General features: G+C 48.9%; 1 protein-coding gene across 1 annotated transcript in view; it reads right to left on the bottom strand.

Annotated features, from left to right (window-relative positions):
• LOC138276386 (adhesion G protein-coupled receptor E1-like) overlaps nt 1-25,845 on the bottom strand; it is a 718,998-nt gene that overhangs the window by 41,676 nt on the left and 651,477 nt on the right. Inside the window, exon 11 of the mRNA XM_069219188.1 lies at nt 5,437-5,556. Coding sequence (XP_069075289.1) covers nt 5,437-5,556 — 120 coding nt within the window. The remainder of the gene's footprint in view (nt 1-5,436; nt 5,557-25,845) is intronic.

Genomic DNA, 25,845 nt, shown 5'->3' with positions numbered 1-25,845 from the left:
GGGCAAGGGGAGCACAACGGCGGAGACAGGAGTGGACAGTTTGGACAGTGATACCTCCTCTGATTGAAGCTCCCTGGTGGTGGTGGACACTTCTGTGGCCACCCCAACTACTTGTACAACCGCCACCCCCTGTACCAGCACCGCCCACCCAGCAGCCCCTCAGTGAGTTTCCTGTTTCAGCTCACCCAGGTGGGTGGGCATCTCCTTTGCCCCAGGCACCTCAGGCCCTGCTCCAGTAACCCTGCTGCCCTGAGTGAGGAGGCTATTGACCTCTTGCGATCCATCTCTGTTGGGCAGTCAACCATTGTGAATGTCATTTAGGGGCTGGCAGCCCAAATGCAACAGACAAATACATTCCTGGAGGGCATTTACAGTGGCTTGGCGGCCGAACATAGCTCAACCCAGGTTCTCACACAAATATAATCCAGAAGCAGAAATACCAACATCCACTGCCTCCACTGTGGCCCCCTCCTCCTCGTCCTTCACCTCCCTCCCAGTTGCATCTACACTCACACCTGCATGCACTACATCTCCATCCACTACCACCATCACTACCACACCTAACAGTCCACGCCCCTCACTGGCAGTCACCACCCCCACATCCATGCACACGACCCCTGTGTCCTCTCCCACTGTGTCTGTGACCCCTCCTCCCAAAGTACACAAACGCAAGCACTCAGACACCGAACAGTCATCCACCTCAGAACAGCATCCAGCCCATGCACCTGCACCCAAAAACAGAAGACTGACACCTCCTACCAGCACTCCCTCTTTCTCCACTCCCAAACCATCTCCCTCTTCCCACCCCAATTTCCCTAAGAAGCTTTTCCTCTCCACCATTGACCTCTTCCCTACCCCACCCCTTCCCCTCACGTCAGGCCAGGACAGTCAAAACCCAGGCAAGCACCTCAGCCACCCAGTCCACAGGCACAGTAGTGTCCCTAACTACTCCAGGTGGGAAAGGATCCTGGCCACCAGCCAGCCAGACGGACAGGGTGCCAGCCCCAAGTGCGTCGAGGAAGAGCAAAGAGTCAGCCCCAGCTGCAGGACGGAAGGGCAAGGAGGCAGCCCCAGCTGCAGAACGGAAGGGCAAGGAGGCAGCACCAGCTGCAGCACGGAATGGCAAGGAGGCAGCCCCAGCTGCAGGATGGAAGGGGAAGGAGGCAGCCCCTGTTGCAGGAAAGAGGGACAAGGGGCCTGGTGCAGGGACTCAATCGGAGCCCACACCACCAACCATGGTGGTGTAGCTGTCCGAGGCTGCAGGGGAAGGCCTGGGGCCTCCCCCCACCACTGCCAGCAACACCTCCGGCACCGCCACCAGAACCACCACCAGCACCGCCACCTGCACTGCCACCAGCACCGCTGCCAGCAGCAGCAGCCCAGGTGGGCAGCCATCCGAGGCTGCAGGGAATGGGCTGGCGCCTCCTCCCCACCACTGCCAGCACCACCACCAGCACCACTGCCCACAGCCCCAGTGGGCAGCCGTCCGTGGCTGCAGGGGAAGGGCTGGAGCCTCCCCCACCACTGCAAGCACTGCCACCAGCACCACTGCCAGCAGCAGCCCCAGTGGGCAGCCATCCGAGGCTGCAGGGGACGGGCTAGGGCCTTCCCCCACCACTGCCAATACCGCCACCAACACCACTGCCAGCAGCAGCAGCTACAGTGGGCAGCTGTCCAAGGCTGCAGGGGATGGGCTGGAGCCTCCCCCACCACTGCCAGCTGCACCAGCACAACCACCACTGCCACCACTGAGCAGCCATTCACCGCCAGCGGACTGTGTGTAGTCCTGCCTCCATGGGTTGTTGTGCAGCCTGGCCCCAGCAAATCCTGTGGGTCTGACACCCAGGTGAGAGACTGTGACCTTGCACTCCCCAAGATGTGCATCACAATTCTCAATTCCCCCTCCAGAACCAGTGGAGAAGACATCCACTCACCCCATATTCCACAGGATGAAGCTCACTGGGCACAATGCCCCCTCCAGGACCAGTGGAAGAAGCCATCCACTCACCCCATTCTCCACAGGATGAAGTTCACTGGCCACAATGCCCCCTCCAGAACCAGTGGAAGAAGCCATCCACTCACCCCATCCTCCACAGGATGAAGCTCACTGGGCACAACGCCCCCTCCCGAGCCAGTGGAGAAGACATCTACTTGAGAGACTGTGGACTTGCATTCCCCAGGATCAAGCGCAGGGCATGTTGCCCCATCCAGAGCCAGTGGGCAAGTCACCCACTTGAGAGACTGTGGCCTTGCACTCCCCAGGATCATGCACAGAGCATGTTGCCCCCTCCAGAGCCAGTGGACAAGTCTCCCACTTGAGAGACTGTGGCCTTGACAGAGTAATGGGTGTGTTACCCCCTCCAGGACCAGTGGTGTAGTACCATCTTCAGGCTGAGGTGCCCCCCATTCACCATCCCCCTGAGGTGCCTGGCTATTTTCGACCTGATGCCCCTGCAGTGTTCTCTCCGTGTTGTTGGAAGAGCGAGGTGGAGCTCTGGAGTATGTGATGTGGCCCTGTGGCCCACAGACATTGAGGACTGGGCAGTGTCCCTACATTTGTAAATATGTATATACTTTTTGATTTGGATGCAAGTATTTATACTATTTTATCATATTGCACTCGCTTTAATCAATTCATTTTGTCCTTGCATTATTCCTGAGGGGTACGGGGTGATTATGTAATGTTAGTGCATCTGCTTATGTGTATGGTGTTGGGGTGGGGATGTTGCGTGTGTGTGTGTCACTTTCTTTTTCATCCCCCCTCCCCTGTGTGCTAGGCGGCAGTACTCACCGTGGTCGTCTTCGCCAGTGTTGGTGTTCGTAGCGGAGCAGAGGGTAGGCTCCATGGCAGCATGGTTCTTCCTTGAGTGTCCAGAGGTGAGTTGTTTACCATCTGTGCAATGTTTCTGCCAGCGTTTTCGATGTCGTTAGTACTGCCCTGGAAAAGGTGGCAGATTGGTGTATCTTAATACAGTGGGCGGAACATTATCTTCGCCTGGCTGCAGGCGATTACCATAGTGGTGCCTTTTAATTTCGCCCTGGCGGTCAGTGTGTTAAAGTGGCTATCTGTTTTAGCGGTTTCTGCCGTGGTCATAATTTCATATTTATTACTGCTGTACTGTTGGCAGCATTACCGCTGCTTTATCACCGACCGCCAGGGTTGTAATGAAGGCCTAAGCCTCAGTGGAGCATCTCGAAAGTGCAAAGCAGAGAGGAAAATACCTCTCCCAGGGGTTCAGCATTCAGGGATTCTTCCTCAGCAAAGGTTCTGAAAATCCGAAGATATGACCAAAGTCCAACCGGTCAACGACATGTTAAATCTCATTAAGCTATCAAAAATGGTCCATATTACATTGAAGGGGCATCACCCAATAGTAATTGATCACACGTCTTCAGGTTGCAACATCGATATCTATTGTCAAGTCTGTCATGGGAACCTCATCCATCCAGGTATCTCCACACAAGACTGAAACATTTGTTTAATTTGTTAGTCCATTGCTCAGGATGTTCCAAACTCAATGACACTGTTACACTTTTTTCTAAGTCTAAACAAATGGGGTCTGATAATAAAGCTAGTCATCTCATGAAATAGAAGTCTGAAAGAAATCCCATGTTAGGAAAATGAATAAGCATTTCCTGCACAGCCTGGGAAAACAAAACTAGCAGGCCTCACTTAGTCTAATGTAGGTGAATTGTAGCAATACCTTTATTTAATGCGTTTTAATAAACGCAATTTTAATATGTGAATTTATGAATTCAACGTTAATAATGCTTCAATAACATGCATATCACATTCATTTTAAGCTAAAAGACTATTAATGCAATTCAATTGATGTAATGCAGCGCTGCATTTCTCTATTTTTTGTACATGATTTAAATCATTATTCATTAGAAATTCAATATTGCTTCAATACATTCTGTTAGTCTAAGGTCTAAATTATAACATCATATCACTTAAATCTTGCAAACGTTTAATTTATGAGCAATACCACCTGGGTTTCTAACACTAGTCTAAACAAATGCACAGTTAAAATGGCTTCTCATAGCATTTTCAACATTCAGACTATTCACAATTTGACTAACATAAGGCATATATTGTCACATATTGATGACTTTTGTGACATGAGGGACAGGACTAAATTATCGACTATATTAACTCTGTCAGAGAGGCTAGGCAAAGTAGACTTGCAGAGATCACAACTTTTCTTAAGAGATTGATGTCATCATCATTCACTACACCAGCAAAAAAGACATCTTTCTACAAGTGCCAGACTGGACTCAGAGTTGAATTGGGACTAGACTGGGAGCTCAAATAAAGCTAGTGCTGTTTGTTGTTTAGAAATGAGTACAATGTTGAAGGGCCAGAATAGCGAGCATTGGACAATTCGGTGTTTAGATGCACTGAAACTGCACATCTGCTGGAAAGACTTGTTGGGAATACAAAGCGGTCATCAGATTACCTAGTGGTGCAATACTGGGAACCCAGCTCAACTGAGAATGCAAGGCTAGAGTAAGAATCACTGGCAGACTGTGACTCTTGCTTTGTTAGGCTACGGTCAAGAGTGCTAGCTATGCATTGTTGGAAGTTCGAGTATCGGGGCTATGCCAAACTACAGACAGAGGTTCATTAGAAAACAGCTCCAAATTATTTTGTAGATGTATTTATTCCACTGTGATTAGGTGAAAAGTAGTCCCTCTCAGGGGCGGCTCCTTCACAATGGCGAAGGGGCGTCGCCACCCTGGCTAAGCCAGGAGTTACAAAATAAAACAATATTTCTTTATCATTTTATCTTTCAGCTGTTGGCTCAGCTAGCAGCATGTGAAGGGCAGGGCGGGGTGGGTCTGGGCCAATAGGAGCGGGGTGGAGGGGAGGGGAGGAGGAGGAGAGAGTGCACCTAAGTGCTATAGCATGAAAGCAGCACCAGGATTGCTGGGGAGCCTGTGCAGGTGTCCCAGTGAATTGAGGGACACTAGAAGAAGAGTGAGGCAGCAGGAGGCTGCAGCGATGGGAAAAGATAATGTTTTTTTAATTGTTTTTATTATTCCATCCCATTCCTCCCACCCACCCGACTGTCCCCTTTAGATTATTGGCAGCGGCCGCTGGTCCCTCTCTAAAATCTACCACGCGCATCTTCCAGACTTTCACCGCTCCATGTACTCTCTGGGCCTCTGCTTCACTGACGCCCCACTTGTTGCTCTATGAATCGCTGGTACGATGGCATGCCCAGCCGCCTTTGAGTACTCATGTCAGCTTCCACTGAGACAAGTCCAGTAACAGTTCTTAGCAGGCTGTCTGATTGTTTCTAGCAGTCTCATGCTTTAATCATGTGATTAAGATGGAGCCAGTTTTAGATTGCGGTACATTTACTGTAAGTTGAGGTCAATGCTACAGATTCAATTTGAAAGCAGGGAGTAAAGAAAAAATTCTGGGCATACCTTGGTCTCTGTTTCCAGTGACAGTTCTGCAGCTAATGTGCATTTGGTCCTGTTTGGCAGATAGGCTAATCATAGAATTCCGCTCATTGCAGTCTCCCTCTATCACTTTCAGCTCCACATCTGTCAGAGTAGGAAATAAACTTGAGTTAAAGAAGTACAGTCCAAGAGGAGCAGAGAGTTTTTTATCATATTGTTCTGTTGTTGGGTCTTCACTCAGTCCTATTAAGGTACATTAGACCTGTGCTGTTGCAGAGCTGTTCACCACTCCAGAGCTGCACACATAGGCCCTGATTTATACTTTTGTTGCGCTGCGTTACTGTCATTTATTAACTCAAAAGCAGCGCAAACTTACAAAATACAATTGTATTTTCTAAGTTTGTGCCACTTTTGCGTAAAAAAATGACGGTAATGCGGGGCAAAAAAAGTAAAAATCAGGGCAATAATCTAAAAGGCTCGCACACAGGCACAAACACACACACTCACTAACGCACGCATTTACACAAGGACAAACATATGCACATGAACATGCACAACTTCCGTTGTTTAAAAAGTCTTAAAACATTTTAATGTCCGTGTTGAGCTTTATTTTTGTTTCACTCATCACATTCTTCTCAGTTTTTTTGCAGACAACGAGCATTAACAAACTGTTAGGTGAACAATGCATTCACAAAAAATTGCACATACAAGCAGCAAGACACGTCTGCCCCTACATGCACACAATGCTGAACAGGCACACATGCATACTCACCATGCAAGCGCCATTCACAACTAATATGTCTGACAACTAATGCACCTGCAGCGGTTCCAATACAGGGACCTTCCGCCTCACTTCTGCATACCTGTTTGAATGTATGACCATCATGACATTAGACGATCTGTTGCTGTTTCTAAAGTGCCACCTAATCTGTCAATCTGTCCATATAGTCAGAAGGGGTTTCAGTTAATAATGTGGGTAGGGCTATGCTGCTGACGATTTTTAAATCTTAGCCTGTCATGATTACTATTACAGGACTGAAGCCAGAGATAACTCCACAATGCCACGCTACAGCCACCTCTAGTGGTAGTATCTTCAGTAGTTGCAATATTAACTGTGGGCCTTGCAAATGTAATCACTTGGCAGTACTAAAGATGCTCGTTCAGCTCTCTCAATGGACCTAAGTTGTGATCTGCTGTAACTATGGCTCTTGTAAAGCAGGGATCGAACAGCCTGAGAGGAAGACTCACCTCAAGAAGTATCAATGCAAATGTAAAACAACAACTTCTAGTGGATCCTATTTGGCTTTATTGGGAATCAGGAGATAGCTTAGCCTTCTGTCTTGCAGACCTGTTCCCCCATCACCTAGTGACTTTTAACCTACTTAGCCTGCTCTGTTTTAACGCATTTATATAATTATTTCTTTCAAATTGGCTGCTATGTTTATAGTTAGAAAGATGTTTTAATTTCATGTTATCAGTGCCACTCTGTGAAAGCGTCACTATCAGTGTCAAAGATAAGTGATACACATAGGTATTCACATCATGCAATTTCCCACTTACATGTGACAGTACCATAATGTCCTCCAACTCTGAAAAATCTTCAAATGGATCCTGGACGACTGCTGCAAGATAGTCACCCATGCCCTAGTCACAAGCAACCTGGACTACGGCAACACACTCTACGCCGGCACCACGACAAAGAACATCAGGAAACTACAACTCATCCAAAATGCCAACGCCAGACTCATCCTAAACCTCCCCCACCAGGAACACATCTCCCTACACCTTAGACTCCTCCATTGGCTCCCAGTGGAGAAGTGAATCAACTTCAAACTACTCACCCACACCTACAAGGCTCTTCATAACATCGGACCTGAATCATTGCATCTCTTTCCATAAGCCTGCCTGACCCCTCCAATCTGCAGAGCGGGCACTAGCCACCATTCTACGCATCCGAAAAACCACAGCCAGAGGAAAATCTTTCACCTACCTCGCAGCCAAGAGCTGGAACAACCTACTTACGCACCTCAGACAAAGCTCATCACTCACCATCTTCTGGAAGAACCTCAAGACATGGCTCTTCGAATGAGGCCCAGACCCATCACCAGCGCCTTGAAACCCTCATGGGTGATTAGTTGCGGTTTATAAAAATAGATTGATTGATTGATAATGTACTTTTTGGGGAATTTTTTATATAACTGCCGCCACAAGCATGCCGTCTTATCTATTGTTTGGGAACATACCTCGTCAGGGGTCCTACAAGATCTGTATAAATACATCTCAGGCAGAAAAGCTTATTAGAAGGATTCCTACCAAATGCCATCAAAGCTATCTATGCTACACATCGCCTTGATGCAGACCCACCCTTCGTGTCACCATGGAGTCTGATCTAGAGACCTCATTGCAAGGTAACTAGGGTTGGGGGGCTCCTCTCATGGACATGATACTGGCAGATTAGGTTTAACACACCTAACTCTGTTTAGGTTAGAGATTAGACCTCATCATGCTAGAGTATTAGGGCCTATTTTCACATCTCATGATGTTGCAAGATGGTCGGGGTCTTTGTATGTACGACTCTCATTTTTACAATTCTGCTTCTTGCACAGCACAGAGACAGCACTCCTTGCAGCCACCGACGACATCTGATTATTCCTAGACCACAGCCACACTGCAGCACTTATACTCCTCAACCTCTCAGCAGCTTCTGACACGGTCTCCCACAGCACTCTGCGCACCAGAATCCACGACATAGGAATCAGCAGAAGAGCCCTAGAATGAATCCACTCCTTTACCCCCGGGAGGACTCAGAGGGTCAGACTCCCACCCCACACCTCTAGAACCGTAGGAGTCAACTGAAGAGTCCCCCAAGGATCCTCACTGAGTCTCATACTGTTCAACGTATACATGGCCCCTCTTGCTGCCATCATCAGAAGCCATGGTATGAACATCCTGTCACATGCCCATGACAAACAACTCATCACTTCCCACACTGAAGACCTGGACATGGCCAAAAGGAACTTTCACGCAGGAATGGAAGGCGTCGCCACCTGGATGAGAGAAAGCTGCCTCAAGCTCAACTCCGACAAGACGGAGCTCGTTATCTTCGAAAACGCCACCCCAGCTTGGGACGACTCCTGGCGGCCCACATCCCTCAGCCCCCCCCTGCACTACGGGCACACGTGCAACTTAGGAATCATCTTCGACTCCTCCTTTTCCATTACCCGCCAGGTAAACTTTGTCGACTCCTCCTGCTGGCACACACTCCACAAACTCCAGAAAATCTTCAGATGGATCCCAGCAGATTGGTGCAGGACAGTCACCCACGTCTTAGTCACAAGCAAGCTTGACTACGGCAATGCCCTCTACGCCGGCAGCTCAACTAGGAACATAAAAAAACTTCAACTCATCGAGAACACTCCTGCCAGACTCATTCTGGACCTCCCTCGCCAAGAACACATCTCCAAACACCTAAGGACCCCCCACTGGCTACTGGTCGAGAAACAAATCACCTTCAAGCTTCTCACCCACACGTACAAGGCCATACACAATGCATGACCAACCTACCTGAACCACCGCGTCTCCTTCCACACCCCTAACAGATCCCTCTGCTCCACTCAGATGGCATTGGCCACTGTCCCTCGTGTCCACAAACCCACCGCCAGAGGACGATTTTTTACCTACACTGCAGTGAAGAGCTGGAACAACCTCTCCCTGCACATCAGACAAAGCCCGTCGCTCACCATCTTCAGGAACAACCTCAAGATGTGGCTCTTCGGATGAGTCCACTTCCCTCCCCCCAGCACCTTGAGACCCTCACAGGTAAGTAGCCGCACTTTGTAAATACTGATTGATTGATTGATTGTTCATTAACCTAATCATTGCAGCCAATGCAATTTACAGTAGATTGCTGTCTTGTCAATAAAACCTACTGAAAACCTTACTGCATCTCCTTTATTGCCTGTGTGTGACTGAGACGTATTGCTCATGAGAGAAAAGGGTAATTTTCGTTCAACCACGACTCTCCTGAGATGTCACACTCTAGAGTCTATTCGTAAAGGCTGCCACAAATCACCTTTTATTGTTTGGGTTTTTGGTGAGGTTTTGCTTGTGAGTCGGGAGGGTTGGGCCGACAGTTGTGACTTGTTGTAGGACTGGCCTAGTCACCTACAAACAAAAGTGCTATAATACCCAAACCAGCAGTCTTTCCTAGACCAAGAGCCCAACTACAACATGGCACCACCAACGATGGTGTTTTGGTACTAATTTACAGATGCCCTGAGTATCCCTGTCTCACACAAAACATGTACCCTAAGCACCATAATACGGATACATACATGGTCTTGGGGATGATCCCCCTCAGCTGAACACGGAGCACCTAACTAGGCTGTAGGTTGTTCGAGCTCAAACTCTTAAAAGGACTTTATCCCCATTTGGTTTTCCATCTCTTTACCCATTTCATAATATGGCTAATGCCATAGCATTAACACTCCACCTCATAGCACATGGCTTGTCAGATGAGGGCAGGGATGTTACATTCATTGTAGAAGCTAATGAAGTCTAGCAAACAGAAACATTTCATTCCTGGGTCACCTTTCCTGAGGAAGACCCTAGCACCTTTATGTTCCACGCATACAGAATTGCAAACGCACCACAGTGGCACCAAACATACCTGTATCTTGAAATACCGATTACATATCAAGAACATAAGAACTGGTTTAATGGAGCCCTACCACAAGTAATACAACCTTTGAGAATAGGTCCCTTGGGAAATAATTGCCAACGTGGCCAATGTTTGCCTCATGTACACCACACCCCGGTGTACGAAACATGCAGGCAGCTGACCTGCGCAATATTTACAATAGGCTTCGACCACTACATAGACAACTTGTTCAGTTCGGAATGCAAACTCTGAACACAACACCAGTGCGTCCAGCACCAACAGCACCCGCTGGATATCAATTCGCCTCTTCTGGGATTAAGCCACAAACAGTACATTCTAATATGGGCAAAGAGCCCATGGAAGGAGGGAAAATCCCATTCTGGATAGCCCAGAAAACTAATCAGCTGGAAGCTGTATTTCCCCATACGGGACTTCAGGAAAAACATAGAATTCTCCCAAGGTACTTGCCATTCAGGATGCTTCCCACAGTGGATGACTATGCCAAATGGGGTACAGACTTCGCTGCGATTTGTACTACCACACGTGGTACCCCGAGACTTGCCAATTTACCAGAGGCATTAAAACAAATTCAGAATGAACGCAGGGCTTCTCCAGCCCTAGATTTGGGGATTAAGCTGATGCGTAACTTTGTCGCAGTCTCTTCAATAATACTAAGTAACATTAAAGGGAAAGCAGTAGTGTTGGCTATATGCCAGCGGCTCCAAGAGATTCCACACTTGGAACAGGAAAAACAGCTACCAAAAATAATCTCAGATACCTATACCAGTATAGGACAGGATAGTTTGGGAGCCCAGCAGGAGAAGCCTGAAATACAGAGTACCACACCCCTAATGAAGGTACCAAACAAGCACAGGAGGGTTCTAAAAAGTACTGGGATGAATAAAAAGCAAATTAGAAACAGACAAAGTCAGAGAGCAGACTCTCCACACCCAGAGAACTCCGAAAGGAGAAATAATCTCAAAAATAGAGAAAATATAAAATCTACTGGCAGATATACTGACACATGTCCCTCTCATTCCTTTCAGGATGCAACAGATAGGCATAGCAAAAGAGTGGGCCATTCAGATCAATGTCCTGACTATGTGAAACAGAAGAAAAACTCACCACCATCTTCAGACAAAAAAGAAGAGAAGTCCCCACAACAAAAGCCATAGTTTAAAAAGAAAAAGGTGGCAGCACTCTTAATTAAAAATGAAAACATTGCTGAAGAACAAGACTTGGAGGGTGACACTGCTGGACAGCATGGCAGAAGTCACAATATGTCGCCAAACTCTGAAAGATCATCTGGATACAACAGCAACTAGCAACTTTATTGCAGTCTCAACTGCGGATGGGTGCTTTCTCACACCCTACTGGGTTTATGAATTAAACATTCAAATTGAGGAAGACATGGAGTGCACCATCAGTGTGATATTCTGAGATGAATTCAGTTGTGATAGCCTACTGGCCAAAAGGGACTGGCCACCTGAGCATGTCCCTATGCTCGCACACGGGGAAGATGCCATTTTGCCTTCTTTCACTGATATTGTTCCAGAGGAAGTAAAACAAGCCTACTCTGACAACTGGGCTTTAGCGCAGGTACCTGCACTATACCGCAACCATGTAGGTTGGTATAAGGATTCTCCTTGTCATGTAATACCGATTAGGTCTACACACCAGCCTCAGCACCAATATCCTGTTAAACCCAAAGTTAAAACTCCAGTGAGAGAGATCATCACTCAGCTCAAGTACCAGAGAGTAATTGAGCCCTCTATCTCTACGATAAATAACCAGTTTTTCCCTGTTGCAAAACCTGACCATTCATACAGGATAGTCTTAGATTATAGACACTTAAACTGTCACACACACACACACATATGCAATACAAACTTCACATAGCACAGCACTAATTAACAACATAGGGGGTCATTATGACCCCGGCAGTGAGTAGAAATGTGGCGGTAGTACTGCCAACAGGCTGGCGTACATACCCCACATTATGAGAAACGAGGGTTGACTGCAGCCAACCCGCCACTTCTCCACTCATACCGCCATGGCGGTATCAGTTGCCGGGTCGGAGATGTCAATCTCCAGCCTGGCGGCAGGCATAGTACTACCAGCGGCATTATGAGCCTGCCTACCACCACCGTTAGCAATGCCATGAAAACCATAATGGCAGGCCCTACCGGTGACAAGGAATTCCTTCCCTGTCATGGTAGGAAGCTCCCCCAACACACACCTGACCCCCTCCACCACCCTCCATCCAAACTCCCCCATCTCCTCCGATCCTCACACAACATACATGCACATACCTGCAGACACCCACCACGCATACACCCAGTCACTCACACTGGCATACATGCATTTATACTTCCAGACATGCTCGCATACATTCTTACACACATTCATACTGACACACTCATTCACTCACACGCATACAACCCCTCAAACAACACAACACACACAGACTGTTTCACACACACACTCACACATTCATGCATAAAACCAGACACACACACACACAATGCCCCCACCCCCGTCCCCTGTTGGAAGCCCGACTTATCTTTGTCAAGGAGGTCTTCCGGCAGGGAACGAGAAGGGGCGCTGCTACCTCCAGCAGAGCCTACCAGCAGAATACCACCAGGCTGTATCACAGGCCATGATACGGCAGGCAGCGTTCAACTGGTGTGGAGGTGCTGGTGGTACCAGCGCCAGCTTACCAATGTCCGCCAGTATGATCACTGCCAGATTTCCGCCCTTCTTATTGTGGAAGTCCAGCAGTGATCATATCATGGCAAACGGATGGTAGCTGCGGTGTCAGTATGTTGCCGCCCGTCACGGCGGCAGTAGGTGGTTTTTACCGCCATTGTTATAATGAGGACAATAGTGCGTAAAAAATACAAAATAACTTTAGATATCTCCAGTGTTTTTTTCTACCAAAATTTAACTCATGAAAGTCGGGACCTGAGTGCATTCTCATTTGGTTCACAGAAACGCTTCTGTTGTTTGCCCCAGTGCTACAAGAACAGCCTAGGACTGTTCTCAGCCCGTGTAACATCAATATTGAATGATATTGATCCCGAGGCGTTGTCCTATGTGGAAGACATCCATCTCAAAGATGGTGACCTCAAATTCATCTTGCCAGGGTCGATACGATTGTTCTGGGATTCACAGCCCTTGGCTAGAAATTTAAGTTTAGGAAAACTAAAATCGCATTTCTCAGTGTATTGTTCCTGGGATATGAGCTATCAAACGAGGGCAAGAGCCTGGCCTCGCACTTTTTAGAGAAGTGTGCTCAACTCTAGCCACCAAATACTATCAAGAAACTACAGTCTTTACTTGGTTTCTTTAGTTTTGGCAGACCTTACATTCCTGGTTATGCACAACGCATCAAGTCACTTTATGACTTAATATGCCCAGATTTTTCTAGCAGACACTGGACAGTGGAAACCATATGCATCCTTAGAGGATTGCAATGGAGCTTGCTAGAAGCAAAACACTTACAGACTGGTGACACCAAAACAAATTTGGTCATCAGAATAATTGCTGGTGCCATTTGGTTCCCTTAGGTCACCTTTAATGAGGGTGACACAGTGCCAATAGCATATCAATCACATTTATATTCCAAAGCAGCACATGCTTTTCACCCACAGAAAAAACTCTAACCGCAGTACAGATGGATGTCATTAAGGAAAGGCCACATGCCTAAGGGAAACGCATTATTGGCGTTACCCCGGTGCCAGCCTTAGAGGCCATCACCAAAGCTAGTGTTCCTAACGTTAAAGCATTACATCCATGTTGAATTCAGTGGGCAACCTCCCTGGCTGCTACCAATGTTGATTACATCTTTGATCCAAAACCTCAACCACAACAATTCCTCCAATACCAACAGGAGTACCCCACACCTCTAGCCTCTTCTGTGCCTTGGACGAGATGATCTCGTCCAAGGCTACAGTTCCCCTGTGCCTTGGACGAGATCATCTCGTCCATGGCACAGGGGAACTTGGGGGCGCGCTAGCGCGCCCCCCGTGCACCCCCCTCACCCCCCCAAGTCGGGGATGGAAGGGGAAGACCTTCCCCTTCCACCCCCGACCCCCCCCCCACCCCCCCTGTGACGTCAGCGCGCGCGCGCGCGCTGATGTGTCACAGGGGCCTCCCTCGTCGCGCTGGAAGCTCTGCTTCCAGCGCGATTGAAAAAGAAATGCAAAAGCATTTCTTTTTCAATCACTTGGGAGGCCCGGAGGGGCTTCAAAGGGAAGGAAAAGTATTTCCTTCCCTTTGAAGTCCCTCCGAGGGTTTCAAAAGCCGGATTGCTTGCAATCCGGTTTTTGAAACCCCACTAGACACCAGGGATTTTTTTTTTTTTCGTAGAAATTGACAAAAGGGAGCGACCCCTTGGGCAAGGGTCGCTCCCAGGGGGGGCATTTTTTTGAAAAGGCCTTTTCTGCCCCCAGGGGGGGCAGAAACCTCTAGGCACCAGGGACCTCTTTTTTTTTTTTTTCTTCATTTTTTTTTTATTGAGGTGGGGAGCGACCCCTTAGGCAAGGGTCGTTCCCCTTGGGGGAAAATTATATTTTGGCCATTTCTGCCCCCCTTGGGGGCAGATTGGCCTATTTTGATGAGGCCAATCTGCCCCCAAGGGGGGTAGAAACCACTAGACACCAGGGATTTTTTTTTTTTTTTATGGTTATTGACAAAAGGGAGCGACCCCTTGGGCAAGGGTCGCTCCCAGGGGGGCATATTTTCGGGAAGGCCTTTTCTGCCCCCCCTGGGGGCAGATCGGCCTACTATTAGGCCGATCTGCCCCCAGGGGGGGCAGAAACCTCTAGGCACCAGGGACCATTTTTTTTTTTTTTTTTTCATTTTTTTTTTTTTGGTGGGGAGTGACCCCTTAGGCAAGGGTCGCTCCCCTTGGGGGAAAATTATATTTTGCCCATTTCTGCCCCCCTTGGGGGCAGATTGGCCTATTTTGATGAGGCCAATCTGCCCCCAAGGGGGGTAGAAACCACTAGACACCAGGGAGTTTTTTCTTTGCGTGAATTTCACGCAAAGGGAGCGACCACTTAGGCAAGGGTCGCTCCCTGGGGGGGAGGGGAATTTATTTTAGGCCATTTCTGCCCCCCCTGGGGGCAGATTGGCCAATTTTAGGTCAATCTGCCCCCAAGGGGGCAGAAACCACTAGGCACCGGGGATTTGTTTTTTGGCGCCAATGTCACGCAGGGGGAGCGACCCCGTAGGCAAGGGTCGCTCCCGGGGGGGGGGGGTGGGGGTTGGGGGGGCAAATTTATTTTAGGCCATTTCTGCCCCCCCGGGGGACAGATCGGCCTATTATTAGGCCGAACTGCCCCCGGGGGGGGGTAGAACACTCTAGGCACCAGGGCAATTTTTTTTTTGTGTTTTTTTTTTTTTGTTGTTTCTTTTTTTAGAGATGGGGAGCGACCCATCAGGCAAGGGTCGCACCCCTGGGGGGGCAAATTATATTTAGACCATTTCTGCCCCCCTGGGGGCAGATTGGCCAATTTTAGGTCAATCTGCCCCCAAGGGGGCAGAAACCACTAGGCACCGGGGATTTGTTTTTTGGCGCCAATCTCACGCAGGGGGAGCGACCCCGTAGGCAAGGGTCGCTCCCGGGGGGGGGGTGGGGGTTGGGGGGGCAAATTTATTTTAGGCCATTTCTGCCCCCCCGGGGGACAGATCGGCCTATTATTAGGCCGAACTGCCCCCGGGGGGGGGGGGCAGAACACTCTAGGCGCCAGGGCAATTTTTTTTTTTGTGTTTTTTTTTTTTGTTGTTTCTTTTTTTAGAGATGGGGAGCGACCCATCAGGCAAGGGTCGCTCCCCTGGGGGGGCAAATTGTATTTAGACCATTTCTGCCCCCCTGGGGGCATATTGGCCAATTTTAGGTCAATCTGCCCCCAAGGGGGCAGAAATCACTAGGCACCGGGGATTTGTTTTTTGGCGCCAATGTCACGCAGGGGGAGCGACCCCGTAGGCAAGGGTCGCTCCCGGGGGGGGTGGGGGTTGGGGGTTGGGGGGGCAAATTTATTTTAGGCCATTTCTGCCCCCCCGGGGGACAGATCGGCCTATTATTAGGCCGAACTGCCCGGGGGGGGGGGGGGCAGAACACTCTAGGCACCAGGGCAATTTTTTTTTTGTGTTTTTTTTTTTTTTGTTTCTTTTTTTAGAGATGGGGAGCGACCCATCAGGCAAGGGTCGCTCCCCTGGGGGGGCAAATTGTATTTAGACCATTTCTGCCCCCCTGGGGGCAGATTGGCCAATTTTAGGTCAATCTGCCCCCAAGGGGGCAGAAACCACTAGGCACCGGGGATTTGTTTTTTGGCGCCAATGTCACGCAGGGGGAGCGACCCTGTAGGCAAGGGTCGCTCCCAGGGGGGGGGTGGGGGTTGGGGGGGCAAATTTATTTTAGGCCATTTCTGCCCCCCGGGGGACAGATCGGCCTATTATTAGGCCGAACTGCCCCCGGGGGGGGGGGGGCAGAACACTCTAGGCACCAGGGCAATTTTTTTTTTGCTTTTTTTTTTTTTGTTGTTTCTTTTTTTAGAGATGGGGAGCGACCCATCAGGCAAGGGTCGCTCCCCTGGGGGGGCAAATTGTATTTAGACCATTTCTGCCCCCCTGGGGGCAGATTGGCCAATTGTAGGTCAATCTGCCCCCAAGGGGGCAGAAACCACTAGGCACCGGGGATTTGTTTTTTGGCGCCAATGTCACGCAGGGGGAGCGACCCCGTAGGCAAGGGTCGCTCCCGGGGGGGGGATGGGGGTTGGGGGGGCAAATTTATTTTAGGCCATTTCTGCCCCCCCGGGGGACAGATCGGCCTATTATTAGGCCGAACTGCCCCCGGGGGGGGGGGGGGGGCAGAACACTCTAGGCACCAGGGCAATTTTTTTTTTGTGTTTTTTTTTTTTTGTTGTTTCTTTTTTTAGAGATGGGGAGCGACCCATCAGGCAAGGGTCGCTCCCCTGGGGGGGCAAATTGTATTTAGACCATTTCTGCCCCCCTGGGGGCAGATTTGTCAATTTTAGGTCAATCTGCCCCCAAGGGGACAGAAACCACTAGGCACCGGGGATTTGTTTTTTGGCGCCAATGTCACGCAGGGGGAGCGACCCCGTAGGCAAGGGTCGCTCCCGGGGGGGGGGTGGGTGTTGGGGGGGCAAATTTATTTTAGGCCATTTCTGCCCCCCCGGGGGGCAGATCGGCCTATTATTAGGCCGATCTGCCCCCCGGGGGGGGGGGGGGGCAGAAACCTCTAGGCGCCAGGGGAATTTTTCATTTTTTTCTTTTTTTTTTTCTTTGTTTTTTTTTTTTAGAGATGGGGAGCGACCCATCAGGCAAAAGTCGCTCCCCTGAGGGACAAATTGTATTTAGGCCATTTCTGCCCCCCTTGGGGGCAGATTGGCTGATTTTAGGTCAACCTGCCCCCAAGGGGGCAGAAACCACTAGGCACCGGGGATTTGTTTTTTGGTGCCAATGTCACGCAGGGGGAGCGACCCCGTAGGCAAGGGTCGCTCCCGACGGGGGAGGGTGGGGGTTGGGGGGGCAAATTTATTTTAGGGCATTTCTGCCCCCCCCCCCCCCCCCCTGGGGCCGGCTGAGCTACAGGCCAAACACCACAGGTAGGCACCTTGCAAAAAACACCTCTGTTTTCTGTGAAAAATATGTTGTGTCCACGTTGTGTTTTGGGCCATTTCCTTTTGTGGGCGCTAGGCCTACCCACAGAAGTGATGTACCATTTTTATCGAGAGACTTAGGGGAACGCTGGGTGGAAGGAAATTTGTGGCTCCTCTCAGATTCCAGAACTTTCTGTCACCGAAATGAGAGGAAAAAGTGTTTTTTGGGCCAAATTTTGATGTTTGCAAAGGATTCTGGGTAACATAACCTGGTCAGAGCCCCGCAAGTCACCCCATCTTGGATTCCCCTGGGTTTCTAGTTTTCAAAAATGCACTGGTTTGCTAGGTTTCCTCAGGTGTCGGCTGAGCTACAGGCCAAAATCCACAGGTAGGCACTGCTTTTTATAAAAAAATGTGATGTGTCCACGTTGTGTTTTGGGCCCTTTCCTTTCGTGGGCGCTAGTCCTACCCACACAAGTGAGGTATCATTTTTATCGGGAGACTTGGGGGAACGCTGGGTAGAAGGAAATTTGTGGCTCCTCTCAGATTCCAGAACTTTCTGCCACAGAAATGTGAGTAACATGTGTATTTTTAGCCAAATTTTGAGGTTTGCAAAGGATTCTGGGTAACAGAACCTGGTCCGAGCCCCGCAAGTCACCCCTCCTTGGATTCCCCTAGGTCTCTAGTTTTCAGAAATGCACACGTTTGGTAGGTTTCCCTAGGTGCCGGCTGAGCTAGAGGCCAAAATCTACAGGTAGGCACTTCGCAAAAAACACCTCTGTTTTTTTCCAAAATTTAGGATGTGTCCACGTTGCGCTTTGGGGTGTTTCCTGTCGCCGGCGCTAGGCCTACCCACGCAAGTGAGGTATCATTTTTATCGGGAGACTTGGGGGAACGCTGGGTGGAAGGAAATTTGTAGCTCCTCTCAGATTCCAGAACTTTCTGCCACAGAAATGTGAGGGACATGTGTTTTTTTAGCCAAATTTTGAGGTTTGCAAAGGATTCTGGGTAACAGAACCTGGTCCGAGCCCCGCAAGTCACCCCTCCTTGGATTCCCCTAGGTCTCTAGTTTTCAGAAATGCACAGGTTTGGTAGGTTTCCCTAGGTGCCGGCTGAGCTAGAGGCCAAAATCTACAGGTAGGCACTTCGCAAAAAACACCTCTGTTTTTTTCCAAAATTTAGGATGTGTCCACGTTGCGCTTTGGGGTGTTTCCTGTCGCCGGCGCTAGGCCTACCCACGCAAGTGAGGTATCATTTTTATCGGGAGACTTTGGGGAACGCTGGGTAGAAGGAAATTTGGGGCTCCTCTCAGATTCCAAAACTTTCTGCCACAGAAATGTGAGGAACATGTGTTTTTTTAGCCAAATTTTGAGGTTTGCAAAGGATTCTAGGTAACAGAACCTGGTCCGAGCCCCACAAGTCACCCCTCCTTGGATTCCCCTAGGTCTCTAGTTTTCAGAAATGCACAGGTTTGGTAGGTTTCCCTAGGTGCCGGCTGAGCTAGAGGCCAAAATCTACAGGTAGGCACTTCGCAAAAAACACCTCTGTTTTTTTCCAAAATTTAGGATGTGTCCACATTGCGCTTTGGGGTGTTTCCTGTCGCCGGCGCTAGGCCTACCCACGCAAGTGAGGTATCATTTTTATCGGGAGACTTGGGGGAACGCTGGGTGGAAGGAAATTTGTAGCTCCTCTCAGATTCCAGAACTTTCTGCCACAGAAATTTGAGGGACAAGTGTTTTTTTAGCCAAATTTTGAGGTTTGCAAAGGATTCAGGGAAACAGAACCTGGTCCGAGCCACACAAGTCATCCCTCCTTGGATTCCCCTAGGTCTCTAGTTTTCAGAAATGTACAGGTTTGGTAGGTTTCCCTAGGTGGCGGCTGAGCTAGAGGCCAAAATCTCCAGGTAGTCACTTTGCTAAAAACAGCTCTGTTTTCTGTGATGTGTCCACGTTGTGTTTTGGGGCATATCCTGTCGCGGGCGCTAGGCCTACCCACACAAGTGAGGTATCATTTTTATCGGGAGACGTGGGGGAACGCTGGGTGGAAGGAAATTTGTGGCTCCTCTCAGATTCCAGAACTTTCTGCCACAGAAATGTGAGGAACATGTGTTTTTTTAGCCAAATTTTGAGGTTTGCAAAGGATTCTGGGTAACAGAACCTGGTCCGAGCCACACAAGTCACCCCTCCTTGGATTCCCCTAGGTCTCTAGTTTTCAGAAATGCACAGGTTTGGTAGGTTCCCCTAGGTGGCGGCTGAGCTAGAGGCCAAAATCTACAGGTAGTCACTTTGCTAAAAACAGCTCTGTTTTCTGTGATATGTCCACGTTGTGTTTTGGGGCATATCCTGTCGCGGGCGCTTTGGCCTACCCACACAAGTGAGGTATCATTTTTATCGGGAGACGTGGGGGAACGCTGGGTGGAAGGAAATTTGTGGCTCCTCTCAGATTCCAGAACTTTCTGCCACAGAAATGTGAGGAACATGTGTTTTTTTAGCCAAATTTTGAGGTTTGCAATGGATTCTGGGTAACAGAACCTGGTCCGAGCCACACAAGTCACCCCTCCTTGGATTCCCCTAGGTCTCTAGTTTTCAGAAATGCACAGGTTTGGTAGGTTCCCCTAGGTGGCGGCTGAGCTAGAGGCCAAAATCTACAGGTAGTCACTTTGCTAAAAACAGCTCTGTTTTCTGTGATATGTCCACGTTGTGTTTTGGGGCATATCCTGTCGCGGGCGCTTTGGCCTACCCACACAAGTGAGGTATCATTTTTATCGGGAGACGTGGGGGAACGCTGGGTGGAAGGAAATTTGTGGCTCCTCTCAGATTCCAGAACTTTCTGCCACAGAAATGTGAGGAACATGTGTTTTTTTAGCCAAATTTTGAGGTTTGCAAAGGATTCTAGGTAACAGAACCTGGTCCGAGCCCCACAAGTCACCCCTCCTTGGATTCCCCTAGGTCTCTAGTTTTCAGAAATGCACAGGTTTGGTAGGTTTCCCTAGGTGGCGGCTGAGCTAGAGGCCAAAATCTACAGGTAGTCACTTTGCTAAAAACAGCTCTGTTTTCTGTGATATGTCCACGTTGTGTTTTGGGGCATATCCTGTCGCGGGCGCTAGGCCTACCCACACAAGTGAGGTATCATTTTTATCGGGAGACGTGGGGGAACGCTGGGTGGAAGGAAATTTGTGGCTCCTCTCAGATTCCAGAACTTTCTGCCACAGAAATGTGAGGAACATGTGTTTTTTTAGCCAAATTTTGAGGTTTGCAATGGATTCTGGGTAACAGAACCTGGTCCGAGCCACACAAGTCACCCCTCCTTGGATTCCCCTAGGTCTCTAGTTTTCAGAAATGCACAGGTTTGGTAGGTTTCCCTAGGTGACGGGTGAGCTAGAGGCCAAAATCTACAGGTAGTCACTTTGCTAAAAACAGCTCTGTTTTCTGTGATGTGTCCACGTTGTGTTTTGGGGCATATCCTGTTGCGGGTGCTAGGCCTACCCACACAAGTGAGGTATCATTTTTATCGGGAGACGTGGGGGAACGCTAGGTGGAAGGAAATTTGTGGCTCCTCTCAGATTCCAGAACTTTCTGCCACAGAAATGTGAGGAACATGTGTTTTTTTAGCCAAATTTTGAGGTTTGCAAAGGATTCTGGGTAACAGAACCTGGTCCGAGCCACACAAGTCACCCCTCCTTGGATTCCCCTAGGTCTCTAGTTTTCAGAAATGCACAGGTTTGGTAGGTTTCCCTAGGTGGCGGCTGAGCTAGAGGCCAAAATCTACAGGTAGTCACTTTGCTAAAAACAGCTCTGTTTTCTGTGATGTGTCCACGTTGTGTTTTGGGGCATATCCTGTCGCGGGTGCTAGGCCTACCCACACAAGTGAGGTACCATTTTTATCGGGAGACTTGGAGGAACATAGATTAGCAAAACAAGTACTATTGCCCCTTGTCTTTCTCTACATTTTTTCCTTCCAAATATAGGAGTGTGTGTAAAAAAGACATCTATTTGAGAAATTCCCTGTAATTCACGTGCTACTATGGTCACCCCGGAATTCAGAGATGTGCAAATAACCACTGCTCCTCAACACCTTATCTTGGGCCCTTTTTGGAAATGCAAAGGTTTTCTTGATAGCAATTTTTTACTCCTTATATTTCAGCAAATGAATTGCTGTATACCCGGTATAGAATGAAAACGCACTGCAGGGTGCAGCTCATTTATTGGCTCTGGGTTCCTCGGGTTCTTGATGAACCTACAAACCCTATATATCCCCGCAACCAGAGGAGTCCAGCAGACGTAACGGTATATTGCTTTCGATAATCTGACATTGCAGGGAAAAGTTACATAGTAAAACGTAGAGAAAAATTGATGGTTTTTTCACCTCAATTTCAATATTTTTCTTTTTCAGCTGTTATTTTCTGTAGGAAACCCTTGTAGGATCTACACAAATGACCCCTTGCTGAATTCAGAATTTTGTCTACTTTTCAGAAATGTTTAGGTTTCTGGGATCCAGCATTGGTTTCATGACCATTCCTGTCACTGACTGGAAGGAGACTGAAAGCACAAAAAATTGCACAAATGGGGTATGCCCCAGTAAAATGCCAAAATTGTGTTGAAAAATTGGGTTTTCGGATTCAAGTCTGCCTGTTCCTGAAAGCTGGGAAGCTGCTGAGTTTAGCACCGCAGACCCTTTGTTGATGCCATTTTCAGGGGAAAAACCACAAGCCTTCTTCTGCAGCCCCTTTTTCCAATTTTTTTGAAAAAAACGAAATTTTCACTGTATTTTGGCCAATTTCTTGGCCTCCTTCAGGGGAACCCACAAAGTCTGGGTACCTTTAGAATCCCTAGGATGTTGGAAAAAAAGGACGCAAATTTGGCTTGGTTAGCTTATGTGGACAAAAAGTTATGAGGGCCTAAGCGCGAACTGCCCCAAATAGGCAAAAAAGGGCCTGGCACAGGAGGGGGAAAAGGCCTGGCAGCGAAGGGGCTAGACCTTTTGCCACTTGACAGACATCATACTGTCATTTAGACGGATGGTTCAGCACAACCAGCTGTAGGTACTAAACATCAGTACTCAGCTGTTTGTGCAGATGTGAGTGGAGTGATGAAGGATGGCATATTCGACCCTCACAATACCTACATACAGATCCTGGGGGACTACACAGTTCAGCTGGCTAAACATACAGCACTCATCCTAGTGCTAGAACATACATTTCCAGGACAACTCACATTGATTGTCTGTGATTCGTATTACTGTCTCCAGTCCTAAAAATATAATGTTAATCATTGGCGACTGAACAGGTTCAGAGACTCAAAGAGGAGCCCCATAAAACACAGAACTCCATAGGGGAGGGTAGCTGATTTTAAGTATAAACTACCTAGTGCTCATTTAGTCCATACATTGGGACACCAACGTCTAGGAGTACACGTTATTGGCAACACTTGGGCTGATGAAGTAGCCAAATCCGCAGTAGCTAAGACTTCTGTTCTGCAGTGATTTGTTCCCAGATGAGATTGAATAGTTAAATATTGGCTGCTGTAAAAGCTTCGGCTAAAGGGAAGCCTCTCCCAGAAGCATACCCTACAAAAGTTTCTTACCACATCAGTGCACAGAATGTTCCCTCTGCAACAATTCCTGTGGTTGGAGATCAGGTGATCCCCAACCAAGACCAGAGATTAGATCTAATTAAAGCAACACCTGAGGTTGTTACCTCTGCACATGCTGGTGTTGCGGCCACAATAACACTCTTACAGAAACGCTTCTGTTGGCCAGGTCCATACAAATAGACCATGCAATATGTCCTTTGCTGTGACATCTGCCAGCAGATAAAGGGTTCAAACATCCACCACAGACATCCCGCCTAGTGTCCAATAGGCCACAACAATGTGTGTACCTGGACCATTGTCTGGTTCCGATTTTCATGTAAAGTCAGTACGTTTATCAACAGTAAATAAAATAGTGTTTTGATAAATCAGTGTATCAATCAATCAATCAATAATTTTTTTTATAGAGTGTGCTACTCACCAGTGAGGGTCTCAAGGCGCTGGGGGAGGTGGGGTTACTGTTTGAACAGCCATGTCTTGAGGTTTTTTCTGAAGAGCAGGAGGTCCTGGGTCTTGCGGAGGTTGGTGGGGAGGGAGTTCCAGCCCTTGGGGGTGAGGTAGGAGAATGATCTGCCTCCGGTGGTGGCGCGTTGGATGCAGGGGACTGTGGTGAGTGCGAGGTCGGCAGAGCGGAGGTGGCGAGTGGGATTGTGAAGTTCACTCTTTCGTTGAGGTAGGTTGGTCCGGTGTTGTGGAGGGATTTGTGTGCGTGGATGAGGATTTTGAAGGTGATCCTCTTGTCAATAGGAAGCCAGTGAAGGGATCTGAGGTGTGACAAAATGTGTTCATGTCGTGGGAGGTCCAGGATGAGGCGGGCGGCTGCGTTCTGTATTCTCTGGTGTTTGCGTTTGAGTTTGAGTGTGGTGCCGGCGTAGAGGTCGTTTCTGAAGTCCAGACTGCTGCTGATGAGTGCGTGGGTGACGGTCTTTCTGGTCTCTATGGGAATCCATTTGAAGGTTTTTCGCAGCATGTGGAGTGTGTTGAAACAGGAGGAGGTGACGGCGTTAACTTGCTGGGTCATGGAGAGGGAGGGGTCCATGATGATGCTGAGGTTGCGTGCATGGTTTGTGGGGGTGGGTGGGGGGCCTAGGGCGGTGGGCCACCAGGAGTTGTCCCATATGGTTTTGTTGGGGCCGAAAATGATGATTTCTGTTTTGTTGGAATTGAGCTTAAGGTGGTTTGCTGTCATCCATGTGGCGGTGTCAAGGAGTGCAGCGTGGAGGTTGGTTTTGGCGGTGGTAGGGTTACGGGTGAGGGAGATGATGAGCTGGGTGTCGTCTGCGTAGGATATGATGGTGATTCCGTGTGGTCGGAGGATGTTTGCGAGCGGGGTCATGTAAATGTTGAAAAGGATAGGGCTGAGGGAGGACCCTTGGGGGACTCTGCAGATGATTTTGGTGGCTGTGGAGTGGAAAGGAGGGAGGCGGACTTTCTGGGTTCTTTCGGTGAGAAAGGAGGTGAGCCAGTCTAGAGCTTTGTGCTGAATCCCTGTGTTGTGGAGGCGTGTGCGGAGTGTTTGATGGCAGACAGTGTCAAAGGCAGCGGAAAGATCCAGGAGGATGAATGCGATGGTCTCGCCCTTGTGGACTCTGGTTCTGATGTCGTCAGTACATACGATGAAGGCGGTTTCAGTGCTGTGGTTCTTGCGGAACCCAGACTGGGAGGGGTCGAGTGTGTTGTTTTCCTCAAGGAAGTGGGACAGGCGGGTGTTCACTAGTTTCTCAGCGACCTTGGCGGGGAAGAGGAGGAGTGAAATAGGGCGGTAGTTGGTGAGGTCATTAGGGTCAGCTTTGGTCTTTTTTAGGAGTGCAGTGACTTCTGCGTGCTTCCAGGGGTCTGGGAAGGTGGCGGTGTCAAAAGAGCTGTTGATTATGTCGTGAAGCTTGGGGGCGATGGTTGGGCTGGCTTTGTTGTAAATGCGATGGGGGCAGGGGTCAGAGGGGGAGCCTGAGTGGATGGAATTCATCCTTTTTTCAGTTTCTTCGTCTTTGCTAGGGGCCCAGGTGAGTAGTAGGTTGGGGGGGTGTTGAGGGACTTTGTTGGTCGAGTCAGAGTTGTGTGTGGCAGGTGCGTGTGGTTTGAAACTGTTGTGTATGTCTAAGATTTTGCAGTGAAAATGGTTGGAGAGGGAGTCGCAGAGGAGTTGTGTGTGCTTGGGGTCTATGTTGCTGGCTTTGGGTTTGGATAGCTCTTTGATGATGGTAAAGAGTTCCTTGCTGTTGTGAGAGTTACTGTATATGCGTTCCTTGTAGTATGCTCTTTTGGTGGTGCGTATGAGTTGGTGGTGTTTGCGAGTGGAGGTTTTGAGGGTGGAGAAGTTGGTGGTTGAGGGTTCCTGTCGCCAAGCTTTCTCTAGTTTGTGGCATTCATGCTTGGAGGCTTGGAGTTCAGTGGTGAACCAGGGGGTGTTCTTGATGTTGCGGGTGGTGATGTTTCTTCTGAGAGGGTAGAGTGAATCTGCGCAGGTTGTGATCCATTGTGCGAGGTTATGAGCAGCAATGTTGGGGTCATTGGTGTGGGGGGGTTCTGTGCAAGTTGGGAGTTCAAGTGTTCTGTG

The sequence above is a fragment of the Pleurodeles waltl genome, chromosome 2_2, assembly GCF_031143425.1.
Source record: "Pleurodeles waltl isolate 20211129_DDA chromosome 2_2, aPleWal1.hap1.20221129, whole genome shotgun sequence".
Taxonomy (NCBI): domain Eukaryota; kingdom Metazoa; phylum Chordata; class Amphibia; order Caudata; family Salamandridae; genus Pleurodeles; species Pleurodeles waltl.
Note: the sequence above shows the minus strand (reverse complement) of the source record. Positions and strands in the feature narration are given on the sequence as shown.